General features: G+C 35.5%; 1 protein-coding gene across 1 annotated transcript in view; it reads left to right on the forward strand.

Annotated features, from left to right (window-relative positions):
* LOC149785215 (NAD-dependent protein deacylase sirtuin-5, mitochondrial-like) overlaps window positions 1-13,858 on the forward strand; it is a 65,214-nt gene that overhangs the window by 13,094 nt on the left and 38,262 nt on the right. The window contains exons 4-6 of the mRNA XM_089979030.1: window positions 4,887-5,013; window positions 7,668-7,755; window positions 9,236-9,289. Of these exons, the coding sequence (XP_089835156.1) occupies window positions 4,887-5,013; window positions 7,668-7,755; window positions 9,236-9,289 (269 nt within the window). The remainder of the gene's footprint in view (window positions 1-4,886; window positions 5,014-7,667; window positions 7,756-9,235; window positions 9,290-13,858) is intronic.

Consider the following 13,858-nt stretch of genomic DNA (forward strand, 5'->3'; position numbering starts at 1 on the left):
CTCCATATGTGACCTCAATAGTTTTTCCTTCTCACAAGGTGTAAAACCCACAGACATTCTCTATCAGTTCTTATTCCTCTAGCACCTGATTGTAGCCACCATTTGCACAGGTAGATGAATCAGGACAGATTCCTGACAACAGTTCCAGGTCCCCATGTATGCACCTGATCCCCCCACTCCTGTCTGTTCACCAGCATGTCATATTCAAGTTAGGATGCTCTAGAATGGTTGCATTCAGCTTCCAGTGGGATCATCTGTTCATGTATTTTGTCTTCCCACCATTCTGACTCAAGTTCTACAGAAAGTCAGAACTTCCACTGTTCATATCGCTCTTATGGCCCTGCTGTTCTGCCATTGATCCTGTTTCACTTGTCCTCTGGACCTGTTGATAGATCATCCCATGTCTCTGCCATGCAAGAGGTACCTTCTGTTGAAGTACAGGGGCTCCCTGCTACACAACAGGCACACACATTCTCTACCTTCACACTTGGCTCATCTCATGTGATCTATCCATCAGAAAACGTTTTGGGGCTGGTATGCCAGTTGTATCATTCAGGCTATGTGAGCTTCTGCATACACAGTTTATGATTCTAGGTGGAGATTCTTCTGTGATTTGTGCCATAGGAAACATGATGATCCTAGCTGACCCTCCATAACTTCAGTTGCTGATTTCCTTTTGATTCTATATGAGAACAAAAGAGAACAAAAGATGTTTAGTATTGACTAGTTGTTGACTATTGTTTAGTATTGACTATCAAAGGGAGTAGAGCTGCCATTTGCAACACACTTAAATTCTCTCTGGATTCATACCTTGCAGATCTTATTAAGTATTTAGAGCTGCCCTCTCTCTTACTCCCAGATATAATCCATCTTGCCTTTATAGTCTCTGACCTAAACCTCATTTGAACCTTTCAGGATCTACACTCAGGACAGTGTTTTTAATTATCATCACATCTGCAACAAGACAGAGCAAGATTCATGCCTTGTCTATCAACACTGGCTGTCTTTAGTTTAATGAGATTACAAATCTGTTCTCTCTTTGTGAACTGGGAATTTTAGCCAAAAATCAGTTACCTTTGATAACTCCATTACCAACAGAGCACCCCAGTCTTAGTCAAATCAGTGCTGGTGATGATCAGGGTAGAAATTTAAGGGCTCTGTTGATATTTCAGCTTCAGCTATCTCATGCTGGATTGTCACCATAATCAAAGAACTTCTTAGTCCTTTACCAATAGAGGCCATTCTTTTATGAAACTAAAAGCCCATAAGATTGCTGCCTGTCGTAATAATTCTTCCTTCGAGGACATCATTTTCGAAATCCCATGCTACCTTCTGCATGCTGTTCATTAGCATTAAACAAAGTGCATGCATTTTTTCTCTGGGACAACATGTAGCTCAGAGGGACACCAACATTCTCTTTAGTGGGCATGCAAGGTGCACATGTGAACCATGTCTGTTGGACAATTGGGAGGATGTATTTACATTGAATGAACAAGGTTTTTCTTAGATTGTGAAATACTTAACAGTCATGTTCTGACCTTCTCAAATTATTGAGCCAATCAACAACTATTGCATGTATGATATCTCTATAGGACAAATGTACTCCAAGTATCATGCTATGTTGACATGACCTATATTCAAATAATGTATGACGTTCTTTGACCGAAATAGATGTTGATTTGACCTTAGCTATAGGCCTTGAAATTCTACACATATTGTAGCCTGTACCTTTACTATAACACAAGCCAGCCACTAAATTTTTAGAATTAAAATATAAATGTCATAAACTCAAATGACTTAAATAAAACTATATTATAAATGAATATGTAATACAGACATCACACAAACACACACACACACACACACACACACCATTTCAGTTTCAAATAGAGGAAATGATTTAAAATGTTGAGTGTTTGCCTTTTTTCAAATGGGACCATGGCTAAAAGAATATGGTAATAAAACTTGAAATGTTCATGTTCATGAATTCAGGGTTTCTCACTGACCACATGGAAGAGTCTCTGACTCTCAGAAACGTGGGAAAATCAGTTTATCATTGCTCTAAAAATCTCTGGGCTCTTGATTGAGCTTTCAGTGCTACAGTCCTAAGTACAGCCATGTCTCTGCATAAGGTAACTGTAACCTCCTTTTTCAGTTTCATTAACTAGGTTAATTGTCATATACTTGTATACCATTGTATATTTGTATTGGCATAAAACATATTCCTGCCATAATCCATTTTATATTGACAGGATGAACACAGTGGCAGTTTTTTTTATTGAGCTCTGAAGATTTTAATTTTTGTTTCACCCACTTAGGTATTGCAAGATATATAGTCATATTTCCATTGGTAGCAGTGGCAGCATTGCCATTACAAATGTTGAAGTTTGGCATCAAGGTTTTGAAAGTCACAGTTCTTCACATCATTTGCTGCATTCAAGTGATATTTAGGCACAATGTTACAAAATTTATACATGATATTCCTTGTCTTGCCTGTTATACTTGATTTTAGGGCATTCTCTACGTGCCGGTAGCTGTGAAATTTACCCACCTAAATCTGCCAAAGCAACTAGATACTTTTTGCTGGTCCTTGTACCCATCTTGGTGGAATACACATGTACATGCTGCTTCCAATTTTTGTTCAATGCCCCATATTTAAGCCATAAGTTGTGTTGCATCATGCTGACAAATGCTGGAGTATTTGTATTCGTGTTTTTGAAAGTGGCTTCATTCAACTCAAAATTTGGTATGATATTACTATTGGTCTAAAAGCTAGGAATTCTTGACATGCTTGTCTCCCCTGCTTAAGCAGAAAGCTTGCTTCATAATTGTAAACAATGTTATAGTTTTGTGCTAAAGTTTTTGAAAGTCACATATACCTGCATTGGTTGTACATTCAACTGAAACTTTTATATAAAGTTACCATTGGTCTTTAGTTTTATACTCTGATATGCTGTGAATTTCTGTCTTGCCATTCTTAAATGGAAAGTATGCTTTATCTTTGTAGACTGTGTTAAAGCATGCTTTTTCATTATAAACCATGCTGAAGGTTTGAGTGGAAGTTAATGAAGTCCAATTCTGGGATTATGCTGTCTATCATACGGGTGTGGTAAGATGCTGGATAATGCAGAGAATTTGATGATATGGATTTGTGTTGGAGTTTTATAGGTGTTTCATCAAATTATGGCATGATGTATTAAAAAAATATTTGACTGTTCTTTTAAGTCTACTGTAGAAACATTTTTTTTTACATGACCATAGATAGCATTGATACCTTTATTTGGTTTAAATCCCATATTACTGAAGATTGTGTGAGATATTGGTTTGACAATACATCACCAAACATTGTCTGCCCATTGGCTATCAGCATTTGTTGTTTTTCACTTCTTCCCAAAAACCACTTGAGTAATTCTAATTAGATTTAATACAAGGCATACTGGCATCTGGACATTTACGTTCATACCAGTGATGCAGATCTGTCAGAAAATATGGCACCTTTGCTGGAAATAAAAACAACTTCAAATGATGTCTCTAAAACTACTCAACAAAATTTGACACAAGGCATCCTGATACCATTTGACCAGCAAATTTAAGAACCAACTTCTCTAAAATCACTAAGCCTAAATTGACCAAATTTGCCAGGGAACATCCTGAAATGAAGGCATTTGAAGCTTATATTAATTATACCAAGCCATAAATGAAACCTTTTACTGCATTACTGTTGTTCCCACCCACCCCCATGCCTCTTAGTTTAAATCCGTACTGCTTAATATACTGTAATTCTCCTTGATAAACATGTGATTGAATAACATCCATCTTCTACATTTGCATCGTATGTTTTTAGATCACCAAGTACGGTTGCATCATGTGTTATACATCAACCATCAACCATCTGTCCATCATCTGTCAGCATTTGCTGTTTTCAACTTCTTATCAGACACCACTAGAACCAGTTTCAACCATATTCAAAATAGAGCATCATGGCACATGAAAGCCTTTTAAATTTATAAAAATTATGCAGATCCACAATCAAAATATGAACATTATTACTAAAACCAGAAAAACTTTTTAATAAAACCTTCTAAGCAATCACTCGAGAGAATTTGACTGAATTTGGGAAAAGGCATCCTGGCATGAAGAGCTTTCATGTTCATGCATATGATGCCAACATACAATCAAATATGGATGCCACTGATAAAATACACAGTCTTTAAACAACTTATTTTTAGATGGGATTGTGACCATATTTGCAAGATGACAAAAGGTGAGTGAGAGTCTTAGGCCCACTTATGCCTCTTGTTTACTAGAACTCAGTCAGACAATTAGCCCATCCCTATTAGCATTACAGTCAGACAATTAGCCCATCCCTATTAGCATTAAAGTCAGACAGTTAGCCCATCCCTATTAGCATTACAGTCAGAAAATTAGCCCATCCCTATTAGAGTTACAGTCAGACAATTAGCCCATCCCTATTAGAACTACAGTCAGACAATTAGCCCATCCCTATTAGTGTTATAGTTAGACAATTAGCCTATCCCTATTAGTGTTACAGTCAGACAACTAGCCCATCCCTATTAGCGTTACAGTCAGACAATTAGCCCATCCCTATTAGCATTATAGTCAGACAATTAGCCCATCTCTATTAGTGTTATAGTCAGATCAATTAGCCCATCCCTATTAGTGTTATAGTCAGACAATTAGCCCATCTCTATTAGCATTATAGTCAGACAATTAACCCATCCCTATTAGCGATATAATGAATATTTGATTCCATATTAAAAGTTGCTCACAGCCGTTTTAATTGCATATATTTGACTGTATATAGACAGCTTCACTTACAGCTCCATTTTTCATTTTTCAAGATTGTATTTTGTGCTCATTTTCAGGCTCACATAGCTATATCAGAGTGTGAGAAGAGGCTAGCCATGCAGGGAAGGAAAGTTGTGGTCATTACACAGAACATTGACGAGCTTCACAAGAGAGCAGGCTCACAAAACATCATAGAATTGCATGGTCAGATAACTCAATGCTTGCAATAAATTATGAGAAAACAGTATTGTATTTCATGCTTTAAGGGTGTTAATTGGGGTTTTGTAGTTTTACCATGTCATGTCAGCCAATTTGGTAAAATTAATATTTATAATATTAAATCACTCTAATTGTTCTCAAATTCTCAAATAAAAATACTGTTATAACATTCTAACATGCTGTAAAACAAAACATGTTGAAAGATACCCAGAAATGTAAATTTTTGTGTCACTCTGTATGTTTGACTAGTCTGGAAGCACATTACATTGACAGTATTTGAATTTCCTTTATAAACTTTGGATGCACATCAGGTTTTAAAGAATTATATCACATTGTCTTTATGGCTTTGGTGGTGATGGAGTCATGTTAGCTGAAAATGTTTTGGTGCATAATGCTGATCTTTGACTTCTTTATTTTGATGATTGATACTGAGTGCTGAGGTTTATGACACTTGAGAATCTTAAAAGATTCCCAGATTATTCATGTGTCATCAAGAAACTTAAGTTTTCTGCTTCAACCATTTCTTAGCATAACCATGGGGTAGAGACTTGATAAATAAATTTGTATTTGAATTTAAATGGTTGAGTAAACCAGCAAACTAATCTGTACTTACTTGCCTGCTGAATTTTGGTGGAGGAAACCAGAGAAACTAAGAGAAGCCACCAATCATGGATGTATGGCCACTTACTTGTGCATGTGCCAAAACCAGGAATTGGTCTTTTGGCCATCGAGATGTAGATTGACCACTTCACCACTGAATCGTCAGATGCATTGTATCGTATCTGAAAACATTAATACAGAGTTTGTAAGCACTATATACAGTGTGGTTTTATTCATTTCTTTATCAGCAAGGAAATACTGCCTTTTGTTTCTAGTAATTCAAGTTGAGGTTCATGAGGATGCATAATTCCAGGGGTTTAAAAATTCATTCACCCAACTTGAAATGGCAAGAGAAAATTTCTGGCATTCAAGTAAATTTTTCAATCACTTATCTGATTGAGCAAGTTTTGATTCAGGACCAACCAGTATTTTCTCTTTAATGAAAAAAAGGTTCTGTGGACTGTCTACAATATTTTTGACTCTATTAATGGAAAATCCATATCAGAAGTTTTTTGTTGTTGTCCATTTGATCAAGGTCATACAAACACTTCACTCTCACTCTTCACTACCAAAAGTACTTATCAGATGGAGAGAAGACTGGTCACAGTTTCTAATTACTTACCACTTTTGTTAGAAGTGTCACAGAATAAGTTCCAGAAAACAACCTTTCACACTATCAAATTTGGGCCATTAATATCATCATCTTTTCAATTCCTATAACAGCTAATTGAGTAATGTTTTTTCTGGGATACAGAAATTGTTGAGGCTTTCCTGACAATGCAAAGTTTTAGAGATCTTTTTCATTAACTGAGGTATAGATCTGGGTTTGTCATCAGATGAAAACAATGTGGAGCTGTAATGACTTAGTGTTTGAAGCAACTCCAGCGCTTGTGATACTAAAAAGCGATTGTAAGAATAAAGGTACAAGTAGATAGACATTTTTATTGTTTTATTTACTAGTTCAACACAGATTTGCATTTAGGTCAATTTCTTAGAAAATATTGTTTTTAGAGTCATGAGACTTGGTATGTAAATATTTTTTGAAGAGTATGACACACAGTCATCACTGAAAACTGGGTCACTGTGACCTTTAGTTCACAGTGCAGTGATTTGTGCTTTATATTAAAACTCAGTTTTTCTATGCTATGGTTTGCATTAACTTAAAGATGCATCATGAGGTGCCCTACACCCTTCAAACCTTTCAGTAAAAATTATGTCATTATGACCTATTTCTTACTACAGTCTCCAGCATTAACCTTTGCTTTAGCTTAGTTTCTCAGATGCTTTTGCCTGTAGTCATGTATCTTGTTACATATATGTGTCATCATGAGTACTACATCCCTAAGTCACAAATAGGTCACTGTGACCTATAGCTATGTTTAAGTAATTAGTGCTTACTATTGCATAAGCTAAGTTTCTCTAGGTTTTGCGTGTAGCTGTTTTTCAGATACAGTTGTTTGCAGGGTGATGTTACTTGGGATAAAGATGCATCATGAGGAGTATTACACCCTTCAGTCAAAAATAGATTACTGTGCCCTATGTTTTACACTCCAGTAACTTGCTTTAACCTTTATGTTTTTCACAGTTTCTAAGACACTATTGCCTGTAGAGTCATGTAATATGGAAGGACTGAGAAGGACTACATGCATCTATCAAAATTAAGTCAGCATGACCTATATTTCATACTCCAGTGATCTCTATTATTCATTTAATTTTACTCAGGTTTTGGACACTGCTGCTGTTGAGTGATGCAATACATTGAATGAATCAAAATCTTTGCCATCTGGCCAATTGGCAGTTTTCTTGTTATTAGTGTACTATGCTTTTTTCCGTAGTTTTCCTGTCTAGTATGGAAAACAAAAGCTGGTAGCAAATTTATTTTTAATTAGATGTTATAATTCCCAACTTGATGGTAACACCATTTACAAGGATTGACTGATTCACTTATATACAACAATAATGTGATGTTGATAATTATATTCTTCATGCCATGATGTCAGTGCATATTTTGTCTACATCTGAATTTGGTTTTCTTACAGGAAATTTGTTCACAACTCGGTGCACGAAATGTGGAGATGTTGCAAAGAATTACGACAGTCCCATTTGTCCTGCATTAAAAGACAAAGGGTAAGAATTAAAAGAGAAGAGTGTCAGTTTCCTCATGGTGTTCATAAAAATTATTGATTGGCAGCAAATTTTGAAAACACATTCCTTTTTAAATAAGTCCCTCTTTCATGTGTCCTTTCATCTTCTGTAGAGGGGCTGTAGTAATCCCTCATTACATTCCAGTATATTTTCTATTTTGGTTTTGTTAACTTTTTAAAGACTTTATGATTTTGAAGAAAAGCTAGGAACAGATTTTTGACATTAAGAAAAGTTAGCTTCAACTATTTCATCTTTTTATGACCCCTATTGGACTGAAGTATGACCTCAGTTTCTCTGTTTAAAGTAATCTCTTGCAGTTTGAAACACAAGTTTTTTAAAATTATATCAGTGTCCCATGTCCTCTGTGTATAGGAGACATTGTGTTATTTGGGATAAACCTTCATCTGAGATGATAGAGGATGCATGGTAATGAAGAAACAGCTGTAACCATGATATACTAGTTATTGCAGTCCCAGGTGGTCAGGTGGTCTAAGGTGCTTATTGCAGCCCCAGGTGGTCAAGTGGTCTAAGGTGCTTACCTTTACAGATCACTCACATCTTACCTGTTCCCTGATCTTGAGGTCAAGGTCACAACCATAGAAAATGTTGCATTTGGATTTTGGTTAAAAAATTTTTGTTTTTTGTCTTAAATACCTTAATGGATATTTGTCATACTCTAGATAAATCATTATGAAGTGAACACAATTTATTCTTCAACATGCATGCTGAACATTTTGACTATGCATTCAAGGTCTTATGTTTTATTGCAGTGTTTTAATTATGGGCTCAGCTCTGACCTTTTTGTGTTCACTATATCATAGTATTTCAAGTTTTCTATGTCAATGAACTTTAAAGTTATAATTATCATTTATATTCTGTATACAGGTCAGAAAAAAGTTTAAAATAAGATAATAACCCTTCTAGCAACCATAAAAAAAATTTGCTTGCCCAGACTATATTCAGTAACCCTAAAATGGTACTTTAAGAAAAAAACTGTTATCTTTAGAACTATTTTTTCTTCACTTGGAGTTTTTAATTATTATTCTTCCTTGAGAAATTGAGTTGAACCTGTCCTATCTAGCCTTGTGTGGCTTTTTTAAAAATACATGTGGCTTTATAATGGATGTGCACTTTATATTAACTTGGTTTATGGGACCATCGAAAGAAATGTCCTTAAAAGACAGGTGATTTGCTTAGTAAAGGTGACCATTTGGACAGATTTGACCATTTTTATTTCAACAGAATAAGCATGGGACTTTGATGTGTGTGGAGGGAAATAGAATTCAACTTGTCATGATGCCATGCAGTAACCCACTGAGCTACCTGAGTTAAACATAATTATGGTAACCCAGACCCCTCTTTCTAGTAGCCCCTTGTGTGCTAAGCATTTGTGGGGACCTGTGCCAAACATTTATGGGGACCTGCATACAGTACATAATTCCTGAGTCTGGTAATATTTCAGATCACCAGACCCTGAAACTAAAGATGCAAGGATACCAGTGAACCAGTTACCAAGGTACTTCTTTCACATCTTATCAGTATGATCCTTCCATTTTGATCCAGGTGTAGTGCCAACATTAGATATAAAATGAGGAGTTTCCTTTTGCTCAACCCGCAAAGACTGATGTCTAGGACAGGGCTGGAATCATGTACAGTTACAATTGCACACATGTGCTGATATAATTTAGACACTTAAATGCTCAGGAACCATTTAACTTGAAAATTGAAAAGTCACTGTCACCTACTTTGGCAGTAATATTTTATTAAGAATGTGGAGTAGTTAAGTACACAAGATTAGCACAGTCTCAAAAGTGCTTCAGTTTTGGTGGTTGCCCAGATAAGTAATTGAATTTTGGTTGTTGCCCAGAAAAGTAATTGAATTTTGGTGGTTGCCCAGAAAAGAAGTTTAATTTTGGTGGTTGCCCAGAAAAGTAATTGAAATTTGGTGGTTGCCCTGAAAAGTACTTGAAATTTAGTAGTTACCCTGAAAAGTACTTTAATTTGAGCGGTTACAATGAAAAATGCTTGAATTTTTGATCTGCTTCAAAAAAATACTGGAAAAGTGTTTTGTTTAAATTTTAGATCTGCTTAAAAAAGTGTTTGAAAAGTGCTTCAAAATGCTCAGTAGTCCTTGAAAATTGCTTGAATTTTTAAACATATTGTGGGAAAACATTAATTTACAGATATAAAGAAAAAAATAATTATTTTTTTTCCTTTGTCTTTTAATTTTCACTTACTTTTTGTTATACTTTCATTCTTTTATGTTCTCAACTAACTATACAGCTATAACTCATAATGGTTTTTTTCCATTGAATTATTATGAACTGATTAAGTTCAGCATTTTTTCCAACAATGGTACCAGATCATCTGCGTTTGCCAAATATGACTGACAAATGATTTCAAAATTACTATTTGCAAAGTTTTCATTTCAAATAAGGTGCTCATAATTATCCAATACAATTGTTGGTTGTTATATTTTCAAAACTGTTCAGACACTGTATAGCCACAAAGCACAAGACACAAGAGCTATTAAGATAAGATCTCCTGGAATTAGATAAATGCTATCATTTAGTGATTGCTCCATGGTCTGTTCTTAAGCTGTTAAATTAGTCTCCCATGCCATCTTTAAAATATAGTCTGGGTTCCCAAGGAATAGTCCATTAATTTTCTAGATTTATCTCACCTGGCAAAAGGCATATTAATAAGGTGATCTTGCATTTGATTGGCTGAGCTGGTGAACACTCTGGAGACCATCAGACATGGTGTGAATGCTTATCCTCAAAATTTCAGATGAGTTCAATTATGAGCAATGTCAGCATATATCAATGGAGTGATCTTGCATAAGATTGACTTTGTGAACTCTCTAAAGACCATGCTACTGAACAGATTTTTATCAGACATGTTATGTTTGTTTGTTTCATCAAGTTTTTAGATAAGTTGGATTATAAATGAAAAACATCTAGATAGTGTAAATTGAATATACAGCCTTTTGGTCACTGCAGCTGATTCAGGTAGGGCTGTCAATAGTTTCCACATTTTGACTTCAAAGGTGGGGTCACTTTGGGATAAGAACAAACCTTGGAATCCATGCTGACTACACATATTAACTGTAATACAAAGTATTTATACTTTAAAGGAGGGACTAAGTTTTGAACTGGGGCCTGGTTCCGATGATCTAGGAGAGATCCAGGGGACAATGCTGTTTCTATAAATGACTTATTCTATTTATGCCAATAAGGTGATTCTATATATATGTGGTCCAGGAAAGAAGATAAAATGCATCAACATTAAAAGAAAATACAGAAACTATATGCTACAAGTTTATGTTTCTCTGCTTCAATACATTTGAGAATTTGCATTCACAGTCAGATAGTTCTCTACTACAAACATGAATGATATTAGACCCACTTTGGACTCTTGTAAGGAAAGTCAGGTGGAAAAATCTCAGAATTTTATGATAAGTCAGGAAATTTTAAATTTTTAATATTAACAGGCATATGTAGAAATGTGTTTTGTAATATTCATTACTTGGGCTATTTTCTTAGCCACTATTTCAAATTTCTTTATTGCAAAAGGTTTGGAGTAATCTCTGATTTTATTTAAAGGCAGTGTTATTTTTTAATTGTGTGGAATTTTGGCTACTCCATGCCTTGCATACCACTAATTCAGAGTAACAATTATATGAATATATAAAGGGTCTAACAAACTTTATGAGGGGCCCCGAGTGGCCAAGTGGTCTAAAGCACTCACCATTACGGATCACTGCCATCTCACCTCTGTCTGTATGGGTTCGAGTTGCGGGTTTGGCCTATGTTGCTATGTGAGAAAGCTTGCCAGTAGCTTCTCGTGGGTCGGTGATTCTGGGGGGGGTTTTCCCAGGTTCTTCCTCCACCATTAATACTGGCTGCCATGTATAGCCTATCCTGTGCTGAAAAATGGCGTTAAACCCTACAACAATAAGAACAAACTTTATGACCTCTTTATGTATGTCTTGAGAAAAATAGTGTGTACAACTATGAACATAAATTACTTGCAAGATTGTGATTATTTATTTTGTATCAACCTAGTCTGCATTCTGTGTCTCATTAATCATTAAACTTGCTCTTTGAGAATTAAGTTGCAGTTTCTCATTACATTTTATATTAATAAGAATCTGTTTCAAGGGTATTATTATTTTGACTTGTCATAAACATGGCAGTCCACCTACACAGACCCAGATCTGCCATTGCATAATATACCTGCAGATTTGAGTTTAAAATACCCAGTGTAGACCCAGATCTGCAGGCACATTATATGATGGGCAGATCAGGGTCTATATTATTTTCAGTTGCACTTTACTTATAAGCAAGTATATACTACAGTATATATTAAACAGCCAATAAAGACTTATTTTTATCCTGACTTTGTAACATTACAGAATGATTTGCAATATAATTTAGTGTATGTGTGTGTGTGTGACATTTACACATTTTAAATAAGTTTTTTTTCACAAAGCCAGCCTTTCTTTTAAATAGAAAGGTTACATAAAAGATTGTTTATATGGGAGGTGGAGGTCTACTTCAATGACAGTAATTCCACCATGTTGAGGCATGTGACCAGCCACATAACTTCATTCAAAAATTGGGTGTGAGATTATTCAGAAGACATTGCTTTCCTTACATATTAGCTTGAAATTTATTAAAGTGGGAATTGCTTTGATCGTGAATCTTTTGATACATATGGTCAGTACCTTTATTTTATATCCTTGATATGCAGTCTGTGATCAGTGAAAATTTTACATTTATTCCGGCAGTGTTTCACCTTGAGCATGGGATCACAAGTTTTCAGCATTTTTTTGTCCTCTGTCCTCCAAATATTGACTGCTTTGTGCACTTTTTCATCAGGGAAAATCCAAATATCTGCCAACTTTTTTATTTTGTTTGCATGTCTGCTTTATCTGTAGCCAAGGTCATGGAAGGTCATAAAAGTTTCGGAGGGCAGTTCATTTCCATTTTAAAAGACACTTTTGGCAGTTAAAACATTGAAGTTTTTTTTTCCTTCAGTTAACCAGGTTGCAGTTCAGAGTCCTTGGCAGCCACTTGTGTAACAGGTGATGTTGAATTAGTTACAAACGGGACTAATTTTTTGGGTGGAAAACTTACAGATATGCATATTTATGTATTTAATCAATGAACTATTGGTTTGAAAAGAAAAATGATTCCTTAAAGATGAATTAATTTAATAATAGAAGGTAGATCATGGATGAAGTTCAATTAAAGCAAGATCTGGAATGGAATATTTCATTGTGCAGCTCTTTTCAGGTAAATCGGCTGAGTCATACCAGAGACTTAAAAAATGGTACTAACAGCTGCCTCACTTGGCGTTCAGCATTAAGAGGTTAGTGTTAGGACTGGTCAGCCTGGTGTCAGGATAATGTGACTGGGTGGGACATCATGCTACATGTCTGCGGCATGATGCCCCAGTGCTAGATATCAATATAAACTGCCACATTGCAGACATCGTAGCGATATGACTGAAAAATTGTTAAAGCTACGTTAAAAATCAAAATCACATCACATTTTCAGGTAAATCAGCTATTCCAACTTCATAAGATGGGATTACTTAAGCAATTGGTTAAGTGGTTTGAACATTATACAGGTGTAAAAGGAAAAGCTGACAGTGCATTGCAGATAACAGTTTTAAGGTGGCAAGGTTCTCAAAGCAAACAAGATTATCTGTTCTGCATATTTTTACTGTTACTTGTACATTAAGTACTATTGAATATTTTTCATGGAAATTTTGTGTGTCCCCTACATTTGGAAGACAGGTGTAGAACAGTATCCCATATCCCATTTGGAAGACAGGTGTAGAACAGCATCCCATATCCCATTTGGAAGACAGGTGTAGAACAGTATCCCATATCCCATTTGGAAGACAGGTGTAGAACAGTATCCCGTATCCCATTTGGAAGACAGGTGTAGAACAGTATCCCATATCCCATTTGGAAGACAGGTGTAGAACAGTATCCCATATCCCATTTGGAAGACAGGTGTAGATCAGTGTGGAGTCAGCCATATTTATAAAGATAATAGCAGCAACAACTAAC

The sequence above is a fragment of the Sinohyriopsis cumingii genome, chromosome 13, assembly GCF_028554795.1.
Source record: "Sinohyriopsis cumingii isolate HCF-2022 chromosome 13, ASM2855479v2, whole genome shotgun sequence".
NCBI lineage: Eukaryota > Metazoa > Mollusca > Bivalvia > Unionida > Unionidae > Sinohyriopsis > Sinohyriopsis cumingii.